Consider the following 26216-nt stretch of genomic DNA (forward strand, 5'->3'; position numbering starts at 1 on the left):
GTTGAAAGAAGCAGAGGTTTCACAATGTACCAAGAGTCGCTGGATTACTATTCTGCTGTATGTCCTGTGTTTCCACAGCGGCTGTGGGAAAGCCAGGAAGAGGAACACTGCAGTGCCTTGCACAGTTTTTCCAGAAGGGTGTTTTTTTCCCCTTTGACATGTCATTTTTCTATAGTACGTACTTGCATAATTTATGTCTTTCCCCCGACTCGTCTGTTGCTTTAGGTCAATGACGACGACTCACTGTACTGACCAGCACTGGGATAACTTTTGCTTAAGGGGTGCAGCCAGCTTCCAAGACGGGGGCCAAGCCTTCCGCTGCTGAGTACCCCTTGGTCTACCAGTTCTCCCTTGGGAAGAGCAAACAGAGTGCCCCAGGAACAGCAAAGCTCATAGACCCATATCTTCCCATTGAAGTCAAAGGGAGTCACAGCTAGAATGAGGCTTATTTTGGGTGTGAAATCCCCTCTAGGAGCCAGGCTACTGCCTTGGGCTGCCTGTGCTGCTCAGAGCCTGCGACAGGGAGCACCTTCTCACTCCGCTACACTGTGTGATCAGCCAGGAGAGGAGAAATCCTCCCCACACACAAGATGCGCTGTGGCGGAGACAAGCACCTTCCGACAGCCGCTGCGTCCCCGTGGCTTGGGCAGTGGGTGAGTGGAGACACCCGCTCCTTCCCCAAAACACCCGACTTGCTGTGGCAGAGGCCGTGCAGCGAGCGCTGCTCCACAGCACGGTCAAACCGCAGCGTCCCCATCCCAATGTGCTGCCCGGACAGGCTGTCCCTCCCACACAGCCCCAGAAGTGTAATCACCCAAGTGTCTCTGAAACCTTGCAAGCACCAATAAACAAGCATGGGGTTTCTCCAGCAGCAGCCCACAGCCCGGGGAAAGCCACAGCTGCAAAAGCCCTTACATGGAGGTTTACTCAGACCTTAAGTGGACTTGCAGTTAAACAGCAACACATCAAATTGCTTTTATTGTCACTGCACTCCACAGGTCTGCTGTAATGACAGCAGGGTCGCCATGTCCCAGCGCTGCGCAGCCCACCAGGCACCAGAGCACTTCAGGGACAAGCAACGCACTGAGTAAATTGCTTCAATAAACAAAGGCAGAGCCCATATCAGCCACTGAGCCGCTCCAGGTCATGGTGTCCAAAAAGAGTGGCCACACTCCCTCCCTCCCTTTTGCTAGGCAATGTAATTTTCTTACTGGTCAACTCGCAGGCCTAAATGCAAATGAAGCCTCCTACCTGAAGTACAAATGGAGGGCGAGTCCCTCCCAACCGGGGGGATCTGCCCGTTTCCCGGGGACGCCAGGAGGAACTACAATAGACAGCCGGACATCCCTAACAGATTTGCTACGCCAGACGGCCTCCAGAAAGGAAGGGCAGAAGCAAGTCTGCTGTTTATCAAATCTGTAAACATGCTATGGGAGATGGGCCGCGCAGACCGTATCTGCAGCAAGAACTGCTTTTCTGTCGCTCATCATTACCTCTCCTCCAGGTACAACAGCCCTCCCTCTCTGCCTGCCCAGAGTTTATCTACTCAACCCAGAAGCACGACGTTGGTTTCTGTCAGCCAAGGTCTCCCAGGATTTATTTTGACGGAAAAGCACGAGTTACCGAGGGAGCTTCTCACACATTCTCCCTCATTACACAACTCATTTCCAGACCGTGTGCGTTGTTAAAAGGAAATAGTGAGTTCATGAAAACAAATGAGTGTACAACCTGAGACTGCCTTAGTAGCCGCCTTCTGCTGCCATTATGGATTTAAAAGATGTTGCCAATCGGTACACAAAGTTGGGTGTTATTTATATGAATCAGCTTTGAATTACTGGGCATTTGTGCACGGTCCTGCTGAGAAGTTGACTGTAACCTGCCAAAGCCAGTGATCAGCCCTGCACGGGACCTGTGGAGCCCAGCAGAAAGTATCACCGTAAATTAGCCCAGCCACCCCTACTGAGATGACTCCAGCACTGAAGCAGAAAATCAAGTGCACCTCCTCAGGCTGCCTGACACATTTTGGACCAGATCTTCATCTCGTTCAGCCTGGAGTAGTCCCACTGAGCCCAGCAGAGTTACTCTGATCTTAGACCTGATCTGAGCTCACTCTGATCCAGGCCTTTTGGCAAAATAAACGAGCCTTGCCTGTTCACCGCTGAGCCACTGGCCTGGCTGGGCTCACTGGAGGCCACGGGAGGTTGCGGGATGTTTTCCACAAAAGCATCAGAACTGTTTTCAGCAGCAAATCAGTGGGATCCGGCACTAGGAATAGTCATTAGTACAGAGAATAGAGCAGAGATTACTACAGCTCATACACACAAAACCAGCAGAATTTAATCAGCGGAAGGATTGTAGCAGCTCCCAAAGGGAGCAAGCTGATTCATCAGTTGAGAACCCTAAAATACAAAAGTTCCTGCAAACACGATAAGCCACAGACTCATAACTTCATTAATTGTACTTTTACTCAACTGCCTTTTCATCCTGAGCAGAACTGAGCTTGAATTCTTGGAACAGGACAAAACAAGCAGAAAAGCAAAGACATTTACTTCAGCCTGCTGAGTGTTACAAACAACAGTCTTTCAGTTCTTCATGAGTTTGATACCTTTACTTTACTCAGATGTTTCCTTGCACTGGTCTTTCTCCTGTCATTGAGCTTAGCCAGAGTTTCACTATCTTCTGTCTATGGAAAGTTAAACATAGTGAACCACAGGACTGGAAGCTGATGGGCCTTTATCAAACTCTTTAAATTAAGGAGCCACTGGGCTGCCCTGCATTTTTCACGGTTTGTCAGTGCGAGGCTCCACTGCTGAGCTCAAATCAATGTGGTGTCTCACAGCTGGAGGATGGGAGAGCCCACGTGCTGGTCGGAGAACCTCGTGATGGCCACCTTGCACTGGGGTAAAGCGGTTCAAATCCCCCTAGATAAATGGTGTGACAGCTCAGAACAAAGCACTCTCTGTGCAGAGCATTCAGACATGGAACAAACTCCCCAAGTGACACAAGAAATCTCATGTGTGTCTGCCTTTGGAGAGTGCCTCAAAGCCCTCCTCTCTGAGGATACCTTTCTGCTCTAAGGATAACACAACACTGATGCTTTCTATTGCCTGAAGCCTCCTAACCAACCCCACGACAAACAAAGATCCAGAAACAAATCAACTTAATATAAATACCTTATAAAAATATGCTTACCTAAAACATAAGAAACCCCACAAGCAAAAAGTTTTATTCAAAAGGGGAATTACCAGAAATTCTAGAGATTTTTGCTTCCATGTGAAAGGCACACAGCCACTACGGTGATGGGCATCAGTATAAACTTTAACAGTTGGCTCACACAGTTTCGACTCCAAGGAAGAAATGAATTCTCCCTTAGGCTCATGTAAATCCTGGGAAACCTCCAGAACCCAGGGAAGCTGTGCTGAAGGATGGCTGAGGCTCGTAACCACACGTCAGCAGAAGGCTGCCGTCCGTGGGTGCACAACAAGCATGCCGGCGGGCAGCCCGCAGCGCTGGGGAAGCTCTGCAAGGACTGCGCGCAGCGGGACGGATACTCCCGCTCCCCCCTGGAAGCAGGGGATTCTCAGGCTAGGAACAGGGATAAGCTTTTCATGTGAGGGAAAGCAAGCACTGCCGAGCAAACGGAAAGTTTCTCTGCGGACCTCTGCTGCGACAGACCTCTGCCCTCCCGCCGCAGCTGTGCCTCGGAGCAGGGACGCGGCCAGCCCTCGCCCCACCTCCCAGGGGCTGCTGCAAGACTCACCACTCGGGGCTTCTGCTGGTCCAGCGTCTGCAGGAAGGCCGGTGTCTGGTCCAGGGTGCGCTCGGGGTCACTGGAGATGTCCTCCTCTGACTCCTCCCAGGACGAGGAGAAGCCAGTGGAAGAGGCTGAGGACGACGACAGCTTCCGAACGGGCAAGCTGCTGGGGGGCACAGCACCCGCCTCCTCCTCCGGGCCCCCCAGGTCCGTGACAATGACGGCGGGGATGCTTGTGCCAACGGCTGGGCACTGGCCCCCAAGTCCCGTGGGGGCCACCACCACTTCGCTTCGTTGCGGTGCAGGCCCTGACAGCTCCAGGGGGCCGCTGCCCTCTGCCAGCCCTACAGCTGGGACCGCCAGCCCCACCGGCCCCGCCGAGGGCTCTGCAGTGCTTGGACAGACCTCCGTCCCACCAGCATCGGGGGCCTCATTCTCCTCACGGGCTCCTGGCCGGGATAAGGTTCCAAGTCCCACCATTGGCGCCGTGGGGCTGGCAGGCTGGGGCCGGGGGGAGGACGGCCGGGGAGAGGACGGCCGGGGGCTCCGTGGTGGCTGGGCAGCAGAGCTGTGCGCCTGGATGTGTGCCTCGAAGAGCCCCACTTTCTGGTTCACCTGGACATTGTGCAGCTCTCGCTGAAGCTGCCACGCTGAGGGGGATCCTGGCTGCCCCTCTTCGCTCCGGCTGCCCCGCCGCCCCCCAGGGCTGCCCGGCTGCCGCGGAGGCTCCTCAAGCGGTGGGAAGAGGAAAGCGGGGCCACGGCGTGGGGAGCGGGGCGGCACAGGAGCTGGGCTGAAGACAGGGAGTGGGCGGCAGCTGCCGGGCGTCTCTGGGCCCCTGGGCAGCACTTGTCCGGGAGGAGGCGGCGTCTTGCTCCCGCCGCTTGTCACCTCGCTGTTGCTATTCATCATCACCAAGCTATTGAGCGCATAGCAGTACACGGCCATAGTAGTCAGCCGGGGCACACAGGGGGGCCGCCGCCGCTGCCGCCTTGGCCCTCAGGCTCCGTGGGGCTCCCGAGGGTCTCTCCACGCCGGGACCAGCAACATCGCAGAGGAGCTGGGCTGGCCCTGGACCACAGCTCCATAAAACGGGACAGCCTGGTGGGAGAGAGAAAGAGACAAGTGGTGAGAGTAGCTCTGCACCCTCCTAGGCTCACCCTCCAGCCGTGCACACAGCTGGCTGGATTCTTCCCTTCCTGTGTCCCTGCACAGACCTGCACGCATCCCCAGTGTGCCACCCCGGGGACACGGCCCAGCCTGGTCATCAGAAGGATCTGAGCCAAGAGGAAACAGGGTCTGGGGCTGTTTCCCCTCTTTCCTGCCTTCCCTGCCCCCTCTCCAGGTTGCCTGTCAATGCGGCCACAGCAGTCGCGTCCAAGAGGACTCGCAGTCAGCAGCCATTCCCACAACAGAATTCAGGAGTTATGGTCAGCTGGTGTGAGCTGAAAGTTGGCAGCTTTCAAGTTTTGGCCCCAAAAGCTGGCGTTTTCTGAAGGGAGGGAAAAATTCCAAACAGCTCAAATTTGCCACCTTCCGGTTTACCACCTACAACCGAGATGAAGCCTCAGGCATGGATTTCTGTTCTGTGACAGACGTGAAGGCTCCCTGCTTGCACAGTTTTGTATGGGACCACATCTCCACTACTCCCCTAAGCCACCATGTGTGACAAGATGGGCTTGCACATCTTCACACGTGCCCTGTCTAAACATGCCTCCCCTGCACACGTCTGCCTTCTGGGGCATCAAATGCTGCAACCGCCTCCAAGTCACAGCCCGGATCCCACGTACAGGCACGTACGGTGCTGTCTGCCCTGTTGTGTGTGTGCGTATGCGTGTGAGAGACTCTGCTTTTGCAGGTGGCTCTCTGCGCCCCTCTGTACTTCAGCGTGTGTTCCTTTGTGTCCATTTGCTTCATTTGCCAGTGGAGTCGCAACGCTCATCCCATGTTGGGCCATGGCAACCCGTGAGATCTACACAAACATGCTGCCTACACGAGTGTATGGGCTTGTTTGCGCGTACCTGTGCTAGATCTGGCTGTGGTGTATGCAGCTTTGGAAGCACTTGAGTGTGATACTGTCAGTGGTACCCCTGTGCACCCCTGTGAGGCTCCTGGCAGGTAAACACCCACAGGTTTAAGCACAGTCCCCAGCGACAGGGTCACCAAAAGGCTCGCCATCCCTCCGGGCACTGCTCGGAGGCAGCGTGAGGCTCAGCGGAGCCCAGGCAGTGCGGGCATCCTTTCTATGCAGGGATCCCCAGCACCCGCGCTCTCCCAGTCCGGCCTGGATGCGAAAGCCAGCACCGGCACAGGGTGCGTGGCCAGATTTTGGGTGCGGGACAGCCTGCCCGAGGCCAGGGCAGGGTGCGGGACAGCCCGCTCGGCCCCGGGGCAGCACCCTGCCCCTCTGGCCGCCCTCCTCCCCGTGGGGCCCGCCTGGCACCGCGCACCGCCCGCGGCCGCCCGGGGGTCCCCCCACCCGCCGCCGCTTACCTGGGAGCAGGATCCGCGCCCGCCCTCAGTGCGCGCCGCCCGGCAGCGCCCGCCGGCGCCCGCGGCCGCAGGGCGCTGCGGGAACCATCCCCGCCGGCACGGAGCTCGGCCGGGAGTCCCGCTCTCTCCGCGGATCCAAACGGCTTTCCTCGCCCCGCGGTGGGAGGCGCGGGGAGCGGAGGGCGCCGGGCTCTCCCGCTCCGCGCTCCGGCGGCGGAGGCTGCGCGGCCGCGGGCGGCTCCGCGCTCCGGACAGGTCCGCGCCGCGGCCCCGGCGCCCGCTCCCGGTGCGGCTGTAGCGGCGGAGAGAGGAGGAGGAGAGGGAGCGGAGCGGCGAGGAGGAGGAGGAGAGCGGAGGGAGGGGGTAGGAGAGCAGGAAGGAAGTTGTGAGCCTGTCTGGGGTTGAACTCAGCGGAACAAGTTTATTTTTTTTTTTTTTTTTTCTCGCTCGGCGCTGCTCGGCTGGAGGGAAACACTGAAAAAAAAAAAGTTTCCATTGTTAACTAAGAAAAAAAAAAAAAAAAACACCGCCACCAGCACCGCCGCGTTTTGGCCGCTGTGGGTTAAAGACACACGAGCCATTTTCCACCCCCGGCCGGAGTGTGCGGGGCAGGTCCCGGGACAGCCCCACCCCGGCCTCCCCCCGTGTTCCTGCCCTGGGCACAGCCTGCACCGCTAGGAACGCGGAGCGAAAGGCCACCCGTGTCCCCTTGCGCCCAGCTCGCAGGCACGGGCCGCCACAGCCGTTTTGCACAGCATCCCCTGGCCCCCCAGGCTCGGCAGCTCGGCCTTCTCAGCGTGTTGGTCACCCACACCAGACCAAGGTTGGCGTGAAGCCCACCCTACCAAGCTGTGTGGCTTTGGGTGAGCGCGTCCGATGTGGGGCCGTGGCTCCCAGATGCCAAATGCGAGGGCTGTAAACTGCGGTGGGCACATCCACTTGGGGTGGCGCTGCCCCAGCTTTAGGCAGGGCTGCAGCTAACCTGTCCAAGACAACGTCTGTCCTTCCTGATCCAGGGTAGGCCACAGACAGCACCTTCTCAGCTCCTGCGGCCCCCAGGCACGGGTCCCGCTTGGCGAAGGGAGCAGCAGGCTCTTGGCTGTGAGACAGCGTGATTTCTGTATCAAGATAACTCATTGGAAATAGTTGTCTGTATGTCAGCACTTCAGGAGAGCAGGCTCCGCGATTCGCTCTCGGAGTAGCAGTCAAGGTCAAACCCAGATGGCAGTTTTGGGGTTGGTCTGGACTGGCCAAGGGAAAAAAAAAAATAACAGCAATTTGTCTCTGGTAGGATTTTGCAGCTAGGAATTTCCCCTAGAGAGGGAAATTGATGTCACAGCAGATCAGCTTTTTCTAATTAAAGCATAACCTCTAGAGCGTAAACAGGGGCAGAGAGGTCTCTGAATCTGCAGGAGGTGTGGATTGCCAATCCCGCAGGCAGACAGACAGAGACACCCAAAATGAGCTTATGTTTGTTTTTCCAGTAAGAGAAATGCTATTTTGATTTCAGTGCAGGAAAAGAGATTTTTAGACTCTTTCCACTCCAAGCTGTTTCCTCAGTGTCTGTGCTTGGTCAGGAACTGGTATTTCAAGAAATAAAGTATGTGATCAATCTTTCTCAGAAAAGTGAGCCCACCGAGTATAATGGCACTATTCATGGGCATAAGCTTCCCCCGTCTGCAAATATCTGCAGATTCTGTTCATCTGTTTGCTCCTATTCCCTCATGTCTGCATACCCACGTCAGAAAGTAGGAACTTTGGAAGACAATAATAAATTCAGGAGTATATGCAGATGAACAGGTATCTTCTCCTTTTAAAACAGCTGCACTACGCTATGCTAACAGCATCTGCATGTGCCTGCAAGCACCACTGCATATCCATGCATGTTTTGACTGTTCTTTGGGGTTGTTTAAGAGTATTTACAACAGCGTAACCACAACGGGTGCTTAAAGCCCTTTCTTAAAGTCACACAATTTCAAGCACCATCAGATATTCATCCTATCACAACAGCAGAAATGAGCAGTGAATTCACTATGGCACATTTACTGATAGAGAGCTCCCTAAGGGAGACCTGGCGTTGAAACACGGCAGCATTTTTGTCATGTAACAGAAATACGTGATGTCCAGAGCTAGAGCTGTTCTGTGGGCACTTTATACAACAACAAGCTTTTCTTTATGAAGGAAGCAGCTAATAAAAGTGGAAAGAGGAAAAAACAGTCTAGGGATAAATCCTGTTTCAGAATGGGTAGGTACAGGAGGGAAATAATTGTTTCCAGATTGGACCCAGGCAGCAGTCCACATTGTATAGAGCAGAAAGAGCAGACAGCTTTCAGCACACTTGTTTGCAATCAAGTGGAAACCGAGTGTCTGAGGTTAGCCTGAATGGAAAGCACAAACTGAAACAGGTTGCTAGTCCAGCCCAGGGACAAGGATGGAGGCAATAAAGGAGACGAGTTTCTTTCACAGACACAGGCAGATGACTCCAGGCGCCAGCACTGCTGTGGTTGCTTGATGCTGCCGAGGAGCTCTCTCCGTGGCTTTGCCACCACTGCGTTAGGTGCTATACAAAGAGAACAAAAAGATGGTCCCGTTCTTACTCGCTTGCAAACTCAGTGTACATTCTTCAAGTAAAAGTCCAGTGTTTGGTCTTAAAAGATCTTGGTTCTGCTTAAGCCATGTTCCTCGTTTGAATTTATACCTCCTGCTTCCAAAGAAAATCATTGCAGTGCTTGAGGATACTGAAGCAGGCCAGGTTATGACAAGCAGTTGATCCGGCCAAATTTTGTGGGGGCAACTTGTCCTTATTCAAGAGAGCGGGGCCATTAAAATGAACAGGATCTTCTACTTAAGAAGGGCATCAATCCACTGCACGATGCATTTAGTCCTGAAACAAGCCAGGACAGGCACCTACAGAAGGGCATGGAGCTGTCCTAGCTGTTTTAACATCCTTCACTGACGCACTGGCTATAAGCATTTGGGGAAAGAAATATCACAGCTGTCAAAATGAATGCCCTCCCAGCACCTCTGTGCACTTGAAGGGAGACACGTACATTAATTATCGTGTCTTATTTAAAAATAGTTGCTCCAAATGTGCTCACTGTGCCCCGTGAAGGAGCATGTATGGCTCAGTTGGGCTATGGCTGCTGCCCCCCGGGCAGCCGAGCGCCGCAGGGTGGTGGCTGTTTGGAGGGGCAGCAGGACGGGCCCTGCCGTGTGTGGATTTGTCGGGGGAAGAGGAGGTTTGGCTGCTGGTGGGAGCCCCAAGACTGAGATGCATTGCAAGTCTCAGCACTTTCCACTCTAAGTGTGTGGTATATTCTTTACCCTGACCTGCTTTGCTTAGGGAAAACCCAGAGAGATATGTACTGATTTGAAGAAGAACCCCGTCTCCAATCCAAACCACAATAACAAAGAAAACCAAAACACCTTACCAAAATAAGGTGCTCTACTGCAGAAATACCTCCTTCCATGGAGAGGGGAGAACAGTTGCACAATAGATAATGGTCATCCTGTTCACTTAAAGCCTTGGAGATGCTCAGTTAATATGATGGAGGCAGCGTTATAAAGCTAGAAAAGGATAGAATGGACCACAATCTACTTAGTATCAGTCCAACTGTAAAAACAAAATAGAAAAAAATCATAACAAGCTAATCATAAAATGACTACAATCCTAAAGTACCCTCGTTCTTCCATTCTTCCTTTATTGTAAGATTCATTTTTTAAATCAGTGCTCTCGGTCATGTTTTGGATTGGTTGGACAAGACAGCCTTCACTGTGTTTCCAAGATGAGTTGTTCAAACTGTCACTGTTAATCCAGTTCAGCATCAGAAGGACGCTCAGCATCCTTGCAGTGGAAGTCAGTATTTTATGGCATTTCCTCACCAGTGAGTTGAAACTTACAATAATGTAAAATACAGAAGTAAATGGATAAATGCAGAGTAATTCTATAGTCAGCAGACTATGTTTATGCCAGCGTGACGGAGTATAAATCTGGCTAATATTTTACAAGAAAAAGAACCACAGAAGACTCGAGAGGGAGCACAACACTGAATTACGTGCTGAGAATTGTCTAGGTTCAGGCAGGTGACTGTCGCAGGCATGGCACACTTGTGATGTGGCTGGGCTGGCAGGGGAAGCAGAGGCCTGAGAAAAGGGCTCTGGATGTTTATCTTGCACCGGCCCTTTCACATTGCTTCAGTGGCAAAACAGGCCAGAAGGCTGCTGGTTTTCCCTGTTCTCAGCGACCTCTGAGATGGGTTATCTGGTTGTTTGCCCCCTTCCCGTTATCCCACATATGACAGCAGAATTAAGCAGTGAGTGATTAATATTTTTTTGTGCAAACTCCTGTTCAGGGAGCGAGAACACAGGGCTCTGCAGAGACACCGGTAGCAAGTAAGTGTAATTTAGGGCAGGCTGTGTACTGCACCCGAGTCTGCCTGAGCTCCTACGTCCACCTAGAGCACAAAGGAGCCAGTTCTGTTCTCTGGGAGCCTCCTCCACACATTCCTGCCTGCACCTCGCCCCGTGCTGCACCAAGTCGTACAGCTCAGCACAGCCGAGAAAGGCAGCCAGAGATCTCGGCGGCCCGTTCCTGGCTCTGCCCTGCCGCGCTGCGGGCTGTTTGCCATGTGGCTAATTGCCCCTCCGCCTTGGTTCGCCCGCCTGTGAAACAGGCAGTACGTTCTGAGATGTCCCCTGTCTGCCAGGGTGTTTGTGGCTGTCACCTGCCTGAAGGTTCATGTACACTTGCGGTCCTTGGAAGAAGGGATGCATATATGCTATATACATCCATGCACAGCACACATATGCAGAGCATTAGCGCTGGGCTAAGGATATCAGGTTGGCTCACAGGCTCCAGGCTTTGCAGCAGGACTTTGGAGAACTGTTACAGAGCTCGAGAGATTAAAATGTATGTATGGAAAATATTATGCATAGAAAAGTACTCCGAGGAGGAATTTTATACACACCCGACAAGCAAGAAAGTTTAAGAACCCTAGAACAAGCAGAAGATATTACATTTCCTCTTGACGCAGTGCATATATGCCAGTAGTACCGTTATTTTTCCCTCAGCTAGTAAACTGCCCATGATGAAGATGTGAAGGTCTGATGTGAATGCCCAGTGGTTTTATGCCTGGATATGCGCTGCAGTTTCAGTGCCACCCTTCCTGGTTTCTGCTGGTGCCGGAGAGCCCAGCTCTGCAGCTGGCGTGTGCCTCAGCTGTGCTGCCCTGACCTGCAGCAGGGCTTTGCATTGGCACGCTGGCCCACGGTTGCTGTTTAACGATAGTAAGAATATAAACACGTGCCTGTTTGGAGAGTGACCCTTGATTCAGCATTAATGTTTCTTTTTTTTTTTTTTTTTTTTTGGTACGGACTGAACTAGAGGCCCTAGGAAGAACAAGAAATATGTATTGTTGAGTTTTACTAAGGTTCAGTAAAAATAAAATGATAAAGAGAAATCCCTCCTTGTTGGATCTTGAGGCTGCTAAAAGTTGTGCCCAGTTCTGTGGTTGAGGGGATAAAACAAGGAGGATCCAAATACTGCTTCATTGTCTGAAAAGGTTTTTCCTATTCATGGGTCACAGTTATTCCACTAGACTGTGACCACATAACCATAATTGGGCAGCTTTGCATTTATGTGAGACAGATACGATCGCGGCGGGAACACAACAAGCTATTTTTTAAGTGTGCAGTGTGTCACATAGACTGTTTTGGGTTTGGTACTATACAATGGGGATATTCAGCCTCCAGAGCTGTGAGATTCCACTGCACCTTTTAGGGAAGAGATGAACGAGGAATCACAAGAAATGCTGTCCAAGTTTCCATTCTGCAATGAGTGATCTCTGTGTTTTGAAAAACTGGAAGAGAGAGGGCACTGAAGAGGACATGATTAATAATTTTAAAGTCCATACTGGCCTGTGGGCATCTAATTTAAAATAAAGCACATTGGCTCCCTCCAAGAATCTGTTTTGGCCTGTGGTATAATAATATATTCTAAGGATTTACCATAATATTTCTGTGATGGTCAAATAGTCACCTTTGTCTGTTCCTATCTGTGAAAGGAAAAAAGCTGAGCTTGGAACGAGTGCAGCACAGTTTATTAAACTGGCAGATCTAGGTTGATTCTTCACAATTTTGAATAGCTAAAGCAATAGAGCTATGAAAATATTCCTAAATGATGTTGCCAGACAACAGTGTATTATCTGTGCTATTTTCTGTATGTAGCACTGTTCATTGCCATGCAACAAATTGCAAAGGTCAGCAGACCCTGACCCTGAAAAGCAGCTGTATTATAGCAGTCACTGGAAAACACCAGCCCTTGCACATAAAATTTTTTTAAGCAAGAACATCTTTCCCAGACAGATTGAGATCCACACACTGGGTCATGCTTTGCCTTTGAACAACTGGAGGTAAGTAAAGCCTTTATGGAAAGAACAGCATATACGTCCACCTAGGAACATTTTCAGCCCTATCACAAGTTTCTATACATACATACATACGTGCATGCCGAGGTATAATAAGGGTGCATTTTAATACCTAGAGCAGCTTCTCCATCCCCAATTAGCACTAGTCAGAGCCTTATCTACCTGCTGCCCCCTGCTCTGGAGACATCCACCCTTGGAGCTGTGAACTTCTCTCCGAGCTGCCTCCCCAGTGCAGGATTTGAGCAGCAAATCTGGCAATGCAGAACAGCTTTCCTTGCTGTGCTCCCCCTCCTCTGGCTGCTGTGTCTTGAACAAAGCACCCTCTTGTGCTGCCTTTCCTCCTCCCCTACATGTTTCCAGGTTGCTTCTGGACCAGCAAAGTTATTTATCTCTGAGAGGGCACGTGTCTAAGATTTTTAAGCCACCGCTGCAGACTGCAGTTTCACACCATTGACATTTCCCACTCTACTACCATGTGCTGTCTATCCCTGAGCAAGTTCCTACAGCTGGAGTTTTCACCTCTGTGTAACTAAATTGAAGCATTTAAACCCACATTTAGGTGCTTGAGAAATAAGGCAGATTTCAAGAGCTGGGACGGGCCCTCACCTCTTCACAACTCTCTGTGCTCCAAGGAAGGGGCTCCCCATTCTTCCTTTCCTTTGGTAAAGGTGAATGCTATTTCATGGTCTGCCAGGTACTAACAGCTGCTTGAAATTAGAAATCTAAAAAGCCATTACAGCTGGGCAAGGCGAAGATCTGGCCCAGAGAGGGGACATTAACCATCCATTTCTAAGCTTGCTGAATGAGAGCTGATGAGCTAGACTGCAGCTCTAATGGGTTCCTAAATGTTATGTGTTTGCTCCCTGCTTCCTGCCAGATTGGGATGGATACCACACAGCTCCAGCTGGCTGCTCTCTTCTTCCCAGGGGAATTCACCTAATTGTCTAAGTAACTTAATGAGATACAAAAGTGAGGGAAGAAGAGGTGTGGGGCCTGCAGGTCCTCAGCAGAATCCCTGTGTTTATTTCCTACTTGTTCTTCAATCCTTTTCCATCCTTTGCGCTCCTCCTCTCTGGCTAGTGGAGATGTTGCCTCTTCACTCCTTGTGAGCACAGCTGGCACCCCCAGCTGAAGGCACTGGACAAGTTGTGGTCTCCTCTCCACAGAGAAAAGATTGAAACTGGTTTTCTTCGGGGCTGTTTTAGGAGGAGTAGGAAGAGGGCACCCCGACAGAGTGATAAGGATTAGCTTTACAAGCACGTCTTCGACAGAATGTTTGAGGTTTGACAGTTCGCTTACGTTCTTTCCCACTGGCCGAGGACAGCCTTGTCCTGGATCGGAGAACAGGAACGGTGCAAAAGCTCAGCAATCTGACATCTTCCTGTCTTCTGGCTCAGGGAGAGGTGGATTAGTAAAAGCTGCCAGAGAAATGCTTTGCAATGACCCTGGTCTGATAGGAGAGACAGTATCCTGGAAAAACCCATCGTTTGTTGGCAGAGATACTCACTTCATTCCTTAGCTACACAACCAAATTTCTTTTAACTCTCTTCAGGATCATTTATGAACTAGAACGCAAGTGCGTTTTAGATAACATGAATAGGTAGATAGATAACAACAACAACAAAACACAAAAAAAACCCCACCAACCACTTTGTTTCCCTCTGGTTTACATTTCTGACCTTTCCTAAAAGGAACAAAATATTGGAACAACGAAATATTTTTCTTTATTACAGCCCTATCTGTCATCAAGAGACAGTTTGCTTAACATCTCTTCTTCCATGTGGAGATGATGGATGGGGCTGCACAAGACTTACAGGATCCAGTAAGTGAGATGCTATTTGCGTCATCAGGGAACCATCTACCATTTTTATTGTTTCAAAAAGAGATGTGGAGGAAGAATGGCGCAGGCTGAGATTTATTACAGCTGGTGGAACAGACTTTAGACAAATGGAAATTTGGATTCTTTGCAGGAACAGACCCTAGGTGAGGCTGTTGAGTTAGGCAGGGCCCTGTTTTTTGTAGGGAACAGCACACGAGCATACTCAAGACTTGAAACCTCCGAGAAAGACTTTTGCAAGCTGCCTTAGCAACCAAGAAAGTGGTGCATCAGTGATGAACCAAAGAATGGAGCTCATCACAGCTGTCTGGCTCAGCAAGTTGGGCCCAGGTCTCCTCTGGATGTCATCCCATTAGAGTTGCTGGAGAGACACCGGGACTTCAGAATAACCGGTGAAACTCTGGTCTTCTACAAATCAGCATCTGTTTTGCTGCAGCAAGGTTTCCTTTGTGCACTTGAGACCACTGGAGACTAGGAGATGAACCCTAACAACTAACAAGACACCAGCCATCAGATTTACTGTCTAGCCAGTGATTCCACCTGCAGAGTATTTTAAGTAGCATTTTATACTTTCCAATCCCTGACACAAAAGCCCTGGAGTTCCTGCACTGTCAAGGAATCAGCCTGGACGGGAAGTGACAAGTATACACAGGTTTTGTGAACTCTTAGCAGGACTTCTGAAAGCTGAAAGAAGGAGAATGAGAGAGCCACAATGCCCATGTTACCGTGAGTGGTAAGTGCCCTAAGAAGCCTCCTCAAAGTTGCTGAGACCCATGCCAGAAACTCTTTCACTGCTCAGCCTCACTGAAATTCCTAAATTGTCAGTGGTTTTATTCTCCCTCCGCACCATTTTCTCACCTCTTCTCCATCAAGCGGATGGCCAGCTCTGCTCATGGGGAAACCTGCAGTAATTCTGTGGGAGCCAAAAGACTGAATCATATACAAGTGCAATCGGCCCGTGAGGATTTAGTAATGACTCTGACAGGGACAGAGAGAATTATGGACTAGGGCTGTTCTAAAATAAATGATTTAATTTGACCGAACACCTGATAAATTCTTTCCCCCTACTTCCTTTCTGAATGCAGTTATTTGTCCCAGTAGTTACATTCGCACTCTTCCATGTCCAAATTCATTTCTTTCACATGATTAATCAGCAGCTGGAAGCAGGTGATGTCATGCACTCTGACATTAAATTGTCATCAAATATTACATTTCTCGTATTTTTTTTTTAACTAAACAACTGCAGCAATGGCTTTGCTGGCTGGTGGCCAGCTGAGTCTCTGCACAGAAATGTAACACTCCTTGCCTGTGTTTTCCCATATTCCCCAGCTTGCTTGCTCTCTGATGGAACCATTAGCTTCCATGGCAAGACTCTGAGTAGCACCTATAGTTGCAGCATATCCAAGAAAAACATTCTGCAAGGACCAGGGGATTTCTTACAGCCCTGGCAAACCAGAGGCTCGTCCCTTTTCCCTCAGAGGGAAAGTAGTGCTGGGGCAGCTTCAGTGTCCCAAGGTGATCGGACAAACAGATTTTCATTCCAGATGAAAGATGGGAGTCCCTCAAATGCAAGCTGTCAATATGAACAAGCATTACAATTGCATGTAGGTGGAAACAAAATGTGTCTCAGCTTTTGGCCACTTCGGAAAAAGAAGGATGATGATCTTTGCAGAAACGATGCAGGACACTTTACTGTTGATGAAATTTGCCTGGCGGTTTTTAACAGAGAATGTCTCGTAGGCTGACCAGAAATAGGTAACGAAGTCAATATTGCACTTCATTTTCTGTTAAAAACCTGATTAGTGACTCGTATTTTTCTCTGTCAAAACTATGCTCTCCCATTCTTAATTCTTAAATTATTATCAGAGGTTTTTTTCCTCAAGCTTGGGATGAATTGGAGGCATTTGGCTGGTACAGTAAGTTGTAAAAGGGGAAGGCGGAGCCTTGCATTCTCTAAAATCTGTGGGTTTTGTCGAGTTCTATCTCCAACAACATATCAGTTTAAAAAGCCCACATCTGATCTAACCTGTTCTCAAAGATAAATGCTGTCTTTGAGAAGGCAGTCTAGGTGGGCTGATTTTGGAATAACTCTGATGGTTTCTTTTTCATTTTAATTTTCAAACATTTCAAAGTGTATATAACACACTGTGAGCATAAATATTGATGAGTTTTGCTTGATTTTGTTTAGTTGAGACATTAGCTGTGTTGCCAGCAAACAGAATTAGAATAGCTGTTACAGCACTCGATTTTCCAAATCATTACAGAATGATGAGATGACAGTAAAATATTTTCTGTTAATATGCTTAAGCATTTATAATTATTGAAGCTTTTTCATAAATAAATATAAAATTTTTGCAGCGCTTATGAGAATCAGCAGGGTTTGAAAGCCTTTAATTAGTTTGGGTGACATTTGAAATAATCATAATAATTTGAGAATAAAAAACCAGATCAGTCCCTGGGAAGACTCCCATAAAGAGGATTACATCACACCTGAAATAAGTTTTGGCTCTTTCTCTGGTATTTAGATAATCCATGAAAAATCCCCAAAAGGCTAACAACTGTAGCAGGAAACAAAAATTATAGTCTGCATATGTTACCCAGTTATGTCCAAAGAAAATTACCTACCAATTCAAATGGGCTATGGACCCAGTCTTTTACTGTACACCTAAATTAGAAATTCAGCTATCTCTGGGGTAGGAACTGATCAAGTTCTCTCTTTCGGAATTGAGTTCAAAATCCTTTCAAACTCTGTCTCTCCAAGGAAGTACATTTTCTCACATTTCCTATTTTCACCTGTACTATTCAAAAATTGAAAGCAAGGATTTACATACAGGATTCTAAATAACCTACTGAATTCAAATCAGTTTCCACTGGTTGGATGTGTTTTTCCCATCCACATTTAAGCTAAGCATACTAGACAGCCTGGGTTTTTCACAAGCTGATGTGATGTAAACAGGATGGATGAATAGGTAACTCTCCGCAGCTACAAGTGAAAGGGCTCTGAGAATTTGGCAGCGGTGAGTCCAGTCCTCCCCCAGCACAAGTCAGAAAATGCAAGGCAACAGCGGCAACAGTGTGGTGCCCAAGGCAACAGCGGCAACAGTGTGGTGCCCAAGGCAGTGCAGAGAAGCGGTAGCACAGAGCGATAAGGACCCTCTTGCCCACCTGTCCACACCAGAACCATCCTTGGGTCTCGGGACTGCACTGACAGCCAAGGCTCTGTATTTAGAGAGAGGGACGGAGCTACATAGCTAATAATAGCTAAAGCCTTTTTCCTCATTCCTGTTTTCATACAGTCACGTTTGCATGATGAACTTTAGCAAAGCCAAAACACCAGGTGTGTTACTTGCAGTAGTTCCTGCGAGTAGCTGCTCTTTTGGCGCAGTTATTACAATAGCTCTTGTTGTAGCTGTTACAAGCTTGTCTGCAGCTGTCTCTGCTCGGCTTGGCCCAGCCACAGTTTCTCAGCCCACATGGACAGCCCTTGTTTTCCATCGCATCCTCTCGCTGCAGGTCAGTAGCAAAGTCCAGCTGATTTGCTCCGTGTGTCTGTCTGGCTCAGGCCTCCAGTGGTGCTCAGGCAGCTCGACGAGACCCTTCTCGCTCTGCACAACCTCCCAGATTTTATTAGCTCTGCCTGTACCACTCCAGTGCTTCTCGGGCTCACGCCTATTGTCCTTGTGTTTATCGTTCTCACACTTCTGCCGGTGTTTCGTAAAACTTCCAGGGCTGGATCCAAATACTCAAGGGAGGAGAATCACCAACTCCTACAGGTGCTCAATCAAATCTTCCCTTTACTGACAAACATGTGGTCCTACAAAGAGGGTTCAATTAAAAAGCTCGTTAGACCATAATTGGTTTTGCTGGTTTGCTTTCTGAAGGGTAAATATCAAATAAAGGCATAGGAAGCCAACCCAAGAAATGGCTGGGATGCATAGCTCCTATTCATTTAATTTGAAAATTGTACTTAGGTAGCATTTTACTTACAGTTTATCTTATGAAGCAGCCACTGAGACACTGGCGAAAGCTGAGAGCATCACCTCAGTACATGGACGGCCCATCACAGAAGTAGTGCTACCGAAACCACAGAGCATGGGTTATTCTACAGAAGAAATGGGGAGGCACTGGGAACAGATTTCTGTTTTCTTTTAGCAGCACTGCTCAGCTGGAGAACCCACAGGTAACTACAGGAGGCCAGAAGTGAGCTAGTTGGGGCGCTGCATGGAGCAGGGGAAGCCAGGCCGAGAGGAGGAGCAGCCCCATGAGTACAGCAGTCGGGCAATGGCTGCAGCCCCAGCCCTGCTGATCAAAATGCTTTGCCCAGGCACTGAAGTAGGAGCTTTGCAATAAGAACAAGGAGGGTACAGACATTTCTGTATGGGTGAAAGGTGCCCAAATATAAAACTTCAGGTTTGGGCCATTGCTACTCCTGACACTGCAGCCTTCCCTCTTCCTCCTGGGGGACCAACTCCCAGAGTCAACTGGACACAGCGCTGACCTTTCAGGACTTACAAAATGTAAATAATTTTATTTACTGCCTGACCCTGGCCTCAAAACATCTGCAGCTCTACAAATGAAAAGCAACCACTGCTATTTAGCAGCTTCTTCCCCTGTTTCATTCTGCCAGGAGATGGAGGCCATGCTGTGATGTGGCCATGATGCACCAATGGTGTCGTGGAGATGTTTGAGAACTTCTGGTTGTTCTCCCCAGGCAGCTGGTGCCACTGCCCTTCATCTTGCACCTGCTCTAGCAGGACAAAGCCTGGCTGGTCAGGTAAACGGCTACAGCTTGGAAATTTTAGTGAAACTGAGAGAAAAAAAAATGGAAAATGTAGCCTTCTTCATCAAAAACATCTTAGGTTTCTGTTCTGAACGAGACAATTGAGTTGGCATTCTCAACTGCTCCCATCTCTCCAGTATGTGATAGAAAAGCCACTGGTGATGCTCCCTTTGCACCTCCACTAGAAGAAAAAGCTAATCAAGTTTTGCCTGATGAGCCCTAGGCCATCAGTGTAGGTGCTAATCTTTTTGATTGCTCTGGCAAAGCTTTTCATCTCCCTTCTTCCCGAATAAACTCCGGAAAACTGCTGGAAGCGATTAGTTTCAGTCAATTTGGTGGGGCAATGCTGGAAACTGCGCAGTGGTTGCTGAAAGATTCTTCAAAAAGGAAGTGCTGGGAAGGAGAGGACCTCTGCAAATTTTTGAAACTGAGTTCATGAAAATGTTGATTCATCAGCTTATTCTTCATAGATTCAGAAAAACAGAAGGGGATTCTCCAGTATCTACTTCACCTAACAAACTTCAGGTAGAAGCAGCAGCAGGTTCTGCTTTTGACAAGGTATGTCAGTCCCTCTGCATGTGAAGTAGCTCTCAGGATATTCTGGTGGGATAGATTTATGTTCATATACAGTAAGCCTTTACAAGGTATGAGACAAGGATGGTAGAGAATGTCCTGTTTTCTTCTCAGCAATTCTCGACATGGTATTTTTGAGGAGCAGAAATGCTGAAAAAATAGGTTTGGGTCTTTCTGGTTACTTTGAGCCCAGGAAATGGAAAGATAGTCTCATCATATTGTGATTTTTTTTGTACTTGCTGCATATCTTGCTGTACCAAAAAATTAAATTTTCTTGTGGCATCTGATGAATACTGACAAGATATGTGTCAGCATCATGTTATTACCTATACATTCACTCCACATTGAAGTGGCTGAAAACCAGTGATATTTGGGTTTCTGCGTCCATTTTTACAATGTGGAAAATTCTACGCTTCTCTGCTCCCAAGTGACAAAAACATCCTTATGACTTAACAGAACGGTACTGTAACATTTTATTCAGCCTCAACTTGAGGTTTAAAATGCCCCTAAAAGGCCTTTTTAATATCCTTCTTTGTCTTTTTTGAATCATATGATTAGCTATCATAGCTTTGCCTTTCTTGGTCTGGAAATGATGGCAACTAACTCCTCTCCTTCAAATTTTTTAGTTTCTCTTCTGTTATAACCCCTATTTCAAGAGAGATTATCTCCACCTGCTATGAACCTGTAAACAAAGTGCTGGTGTAAATAACACAGCACCAGCTGCATTCTCGCTGGACCCGGGTTTGAAGGAAGGCTGCCTGAGGAGAAGCCCAGATGTTCAGCCAGCAGCAGGAGCTGCTTCTGCAGAGGAGAATGATCCCTTTGAGCAGCTCCACAGATGACACCCAGACATCAGCACCTCCACATCTACCGAGCCACATGCTGAAGCAACAGCACAGATCAGAAGTGCCCGTACATCCCTGTCACCACAACTCAACAGCCACACCCTGGTTGGTGTCCAGGATGCAGCTTCTGCTGCATCTGATACTTCACCACACCCCATTCTATCTCATGTACCAACCAGTCCTTTTACCCCAGCGCTGGGGTGTCCCACCTTTCCATTTGGGCATCCATACCCAGCAGCTGTGCAGGTTCCCTGGGCTGGCCTGCATCCCTCCTGGGACCTCTGGGTTTCGATGTCCGTGCTGGCAGCAGCTGCTGTTGCTGTGCCAAGGCCACCTCCCAGCCCAGCTCCAGCGGCCCCCCACTGCCCGGCTTGCACCCGCCACCCAAATTGTGCAGCTGCAGGCAACGGGGTTGGACCCCGGCACGAGAGACAGCACAGACACCAGCTACCAAGTAAACAGAGCTTCACGGAGCTAGAAGTAGGTTACTATACAAATAAATAATAAAGTATTTCTTGTTCTCAATAATAAATCTTTTTCAGTTGTCCTGTCTCTACAGCTCACAGTCACTGTCTCTACACCCTGGGGTTTGCCTGCAGGGAGATGAACTGGTTTGCTGCAGCCCAGGGAAGCCAAAGGCCCCAGATACTGGTGGTGTGCTCAGCAAAACCCAGCAAAAGCGCAGGACATGGCTAAACCAGGAGCTGCACGAGCAGCAAGGGCCACTCACACAAAACCAGTCACTCAGAGGTCTTGGTGAGTCAATGTCCCTTTCTCCCCTCAGGTCAGCTGAGGCAAGAGGGGCTGCAGGGAACAGATTTGGGTTCCCCTGCCCACCCTACATTAGATCTCGGCATAATGGCAGCATTGAAGCTGGCAAAGTTGCACAGCTGTCCTACAGGAGTCACACACTGTCCTTTCTGCCTCCATCATGAGTGGATATGCTTTTATGGCACAATGGAAATGATGCCGTAGAGCCAAGTGCTCAGTGACCACTGGATGCTCAGCACTGGCATCGACTGGTGACCCTGGGATTCACAGGAAAGAGTACTATTAGTAAGCAATTCCCTTTCCTTCCCTCCTTCCTTCCCTCCTGCCCTCCTTCCCTCTCTCCTCTTTCTCTCTCTGCCTTCGCAGAACAGCTCATATTATTGTTTATCGCCATATAACATTGCTGACCATCAGGAAACATTTGGAAAACAAGGAAAACAGAGACCTTGCACAAAACTCAAGTGAACAAGCCTGATGCAAGATGCATCAGGCCTCCAAAGGCTTCAAAGGCACTCAGCAGCATGAGCACCAGAGTGAGCACAGCATCTGGCAGGTTGGAGCCCGAGGTAGGATGACACGGAGAAGCAGAAGCACAGAAGAACTTTAGAAAAAGATCAAGAAAGATACATTGGGAGGAGATGGGCAATGCAACTGTGCAGGTATTTGATTAGAGCTCCAACTTGCAATATGATCCTTATTCAGAAGTCTGATGTCTCTTATCAGGACTTCTGGCACAAACTGGACTACAGACCTCCAAAAAAGTCCTGGTTTTGAAGGAGGCAGCGTTAAAGGATTTTGGATTATCCATTCTCCGTCCCATCTGCTGTTCTTTCTTTGTCTTTTTAGCACTCCTTTCTACTTTGGTGGTGATCGGTCATCTCATGCGGTGTTTAAAGTCAGTTTCACAATTTGCAGACACTAATGGAGGTGTTTGAGTTCATTGCTGTGTATGTTCAAGTAGCAATTCTTTATGATTCAGTTTTTCTTCCATGAGTCAACTTATGCTTGTTTCAGACTTCACAAGAAATATTTTACAGCAAAGAGCCTCCCAACACTATATGCTAAAATTTAGATAAAAGTATTTGGTACATCCCTCGAACATAAGTTTTATTTCATATTTCTTTATGTATGATATGATGACATACAATAAAGAAAGGAGAAGTCCTTCCAGAAAAGTCCCCAGGAGACTGGTATCATTTGTATACTTTTTCCACTCTCTTATAGGATTCAATAAAGATTATATCTTATTTATAGGAGTCCATTGGATAGTTCAAATAAACCAACAAAGAACAATAAGAGATGCCTCTTTCAGCACATGCTTAGAATGATTAACCTAAGATGCTTAGAATTATTCTAACTGTCCATCAACTTTGCAGTATAGTTTGGCTGAACCAAAAATGACATTAATGTTGTTAACATTGAAAGGAACTATTTCAGCATGTCAGAAATGTATTGGCTTTTCAACAAGATCAAAGCACAAGACAAAACAGATCACGACATCAGGCAAGGTTCCTCCCGTTGGCTAAATCTGGTGGATGTTGAACAGCTCTGAGAAGACACTTCTGTGAGAAATGCGTGATGTGGGTCAGATCCTCTCAGATGGAGAAGGTACTCAGATCTGGGTTTTACACTGCCTACATGAGTGCTGGCGTTTGCAGAAGAGGTAGCCACTACCATCAGCAATTTTATAATGTTACCCTGCTATTGAACTTTTTTCACAATAAGTATTTTAAAAACAAAATATTTCATTTTGGCTTGAATAAAGTATGTTCCACAACTCAGAGCAACATTTTACAATTTTTCTTGTGAATGCAAATAAAAACCAGATATCTCTACTATGGATTAGTTCAAACCAACTCTGATTTATTTGGCTCAGCCACCAATCGGAAAATTTATTCAAACGACCTTAAGAGTCAGAATCTCATTGACATAAGTGAAAACCACAAATATATAATAAGCAGGAGTCTTTCTGTCCAAGAGTTTATTCTCTAAAGAACAAGTCAGGCCTCAGAAATGTCACTATCTCTATGTTGTATGAACATTTAGGAAGCTCGTGCGGGAAGCCAGCCTGAAATATCAGTATCCGAAATCAGTGTCCAAGGCACAGGTTCTTCTCTCCTTGCTGCTCAAATCTCCCACTTCCTTTCCACAGCAAAGCTACTCTGGTTCTAGCGGTTAAAGGCTCACCTCGGTATCAGAAGAGTCCTTAGTGTGCACAGGGTAATTATTCAGAGACCCTTAGACACATCGGCTCAGCACTGAGGTGAGAATCAACAGAGGTTCTGTGTTCAGAACTGGGTGCTGTGTCCCTCTACAGTGGGAGCAAGTTCATTTTTTTAAGGTCTAGGAAAGTTCACCTGCCATCACCTGTCGAGTGCCTTTGCTAGGGCAGACTATTTTAACCACATATCAGGATCTGAAGGCTAGACTTGATTCAGCATTCACAAGGAATCTGCCCTGAATAAGTGGAGTAGGCTTTGAACTTATAAAAAGTGTCACACTGCTCAGTCTGAGACAAGAAACTACTTTAAGAGGTGAAAAGATTTAACTGGCTTTAAAGATAGCTGCACTGCGTGGAAGAATGAAATGAATCTGATGTTGTTATGGAAGCTTCTATGTAAATGTTGAAACAAACAGGAGTGTGAAAAGCCCTGAGAAAGATACAGGAGACAGAAATGTGGTTTAGCAAGGAAAGCAGAGGTGGGTGAGAAATGATCTAAGTGTTGGCATTGTGTGCAGTACAGTGGGCATTGCTCATCCTCATTAACCACACAGCACTTTTCTACCCACTCCCTGGAGGGGATGCCTCAAGACTCTTCTCACTTGGGGTAATTATCCTCTTTCCCATGCAGATGGGAAAACTAAGGCAGGGAGAGGTAAAGACCAACATGTTCAAAACCAGCCAGTGAATTTTGGTGGCTCTGTTTTTGCATGTCTAAAAGGAAACCAGCCTGCTCTGAGCCATGACTTTCATGAACATCATGACTTTCATGAACCTCATGACTTTCATGAAGAGTGGAATACTGTCTGCTCAGCACGTATAAAATGAGGCCCAAAGTATCTCATATTCAGCATTTGAAATGAGTACATGCGAAACGTTGGTCTCTTATATGCTACTCTTGCTCATACAGAAAGTCATTATTGTTTCCTTTTCTAAAATACAGTGAAGGCATCTTTTTTCTTATTAAATAATGTACCTGATTTTTACATTACTTACCATGGCTTTTGTATTCACATTTGAATACAAGCTGTAAGTCGTCCACAAATAACAGGGAGGTATCTGTGGAGTTGCATTTGCTTTTTCCTGACATTTGCATGAGTAAACTCATCTGACTTGATATGGAAGATGAGGAAACTGCATCTTCCCTACATGTCATGAAGAACTGTAAATTTTTCTTTTGGATATGGGTATTGCAGCTCTTCTGACAGCACTACACCCACCCTCTGTCTTGCTGAGTTTCATGCTGCCTTCAGTGACAGCACAGATGCAGGAATTGAACCACTTGGTGACTGTCAGGCAATGTGTCCACAGAGCAGTGGCGTTCTTTTACCAAGGGTTTCAAGCGCGGAAAAGCTCCTGACTGAACCAAGCAGAAACCAAGCAGACTGCCTGCCCTGGGTCTAGAGTGTCACAGGGCTGCTTTGCAGATGTGCAGTGTCAGGGAATTCAGACTGCGTCCCTGAGCACTGATCCAAACGCTAGTGCAAACACCTCTCTTTGCTCAGGTCCTCACATTGGCTCTGTCATAGTGCACTGTCTTTTCTGCTATTTCTCCTGTTTCTATTTGTGCAAATACCCAGTTCCTCATGTGAATTTAGGAAAAAGCAAGTAGACCTCCACAGATACCACACATATTTTGGAAAATCTGTAGCTTGTATTCAAATGAATGTTTGTGATTTTTATTTACTTGCAACATCCTCTCCTATGTAATTCTCTGTTGAGTAATGACTTTCTGCCAGGCTAACTTCACCTTGACCACATCAGCGCTACATGATGTTCTCTTCCACTTCTCTCTCCTTGACTATTGTATATCATTATGTGAGCTGTTAAATAGCAGCTGTACTTCAACCCAGCATGACTGAAATGATCTCCAGGCTGTGGGAGATAAATACAGACAGACTCAAATGGATAAGAGTTTACCTGCCACCAACAGTCAACTCTGGCCATCTGTGAGAGTTGCAGTATGACTGTGTTTCATGAAGACAGTTTTTTACCAAGGATGAGTGTCACCCATAAAGCCTGTGAAGTTTTGCTGCTCTGGAAACACATATTACTGTCATGTGAAAACATCTGTGAGATGCATGGGAACACCAAGGTGATTTGGGTGAAATATGGCAAAGGAATGGAAAAAGGCAAGCTTAACTGTGCTTATGAAAAATTACAGATGAGGAGTATGATTCATTAGCAAAGTGCAAGACCTTACACAATTTAAAAACAATTAACTTCTCGAGTTCTTGAAGCAATTGTTGTCTGTCAGATGTGGAAGGGAGGAGGGAAGTTATAAAGAACATGAAAAGGTACTAGTTACTGTTGTTCCTTTAATTTGAGATCTATGCTTGAACATCCATGATACATAAAAGAAATAAATTTTTTTTTCTTCAACTTACTTACAGTTTCATTGTACAAGAGGAAAAATAGAACCTGAAGGTTTTGAAAAGCCACAGTGGTTTAACTGCAGATTTGACATAAACCTGCTTTGTTTGATCAGTAGAAAATCTCTGTATGAACTTTCTTATT

General features: G+C 47.8%; 1 protein-coding gene across 1 annotated transcript in view; it reads right to left on the reverse strand.

Moving 5' to 3' along the window:
- ITPKB (inositol-trisphosphate 3-kinase B) overlaps positions 1 to 6529 on the reverse strand; it is a 70644-nt gene extending 64115 nt beyond the window's left edge. The window contains exons 1-2 of the mRNA XM_065632581.1: positions 6248 to 6529; positions 3761 to 4855 (exon numbers count right to left, since the gene is read on the reverse strand). Of these exons, the coding sequence (XP_065488653.1) occupies positions 3761 to 4702 (942 nt within the window). The 5' untranslated portion in view covers positions 4703 to 4855; positions 6248 to 6529. The remainder of the gene's footprint in view (positions 1 to 3760; positions 4856 to 6247) is intronic.
- Positions 6530 to 26216: the final 19687 nt, after the last annotated feature.

Source organism: Caloenas nicobarica, chromosome 3 (assembly GCF_036013445.1).
Source record: "Caloenas nicobarica isolate bCalNic1 chromosome 3, bCalNic1.hap1, whole genome shotgun sequence".
In the NCBI taxonomy this organism is placed as follows: domain Eukaryota; kingdom Metazoa; phylum Chordata; class Aves; order Columbiformes; family Columbidae; genus Caloenas; species Caloenas nicobarica.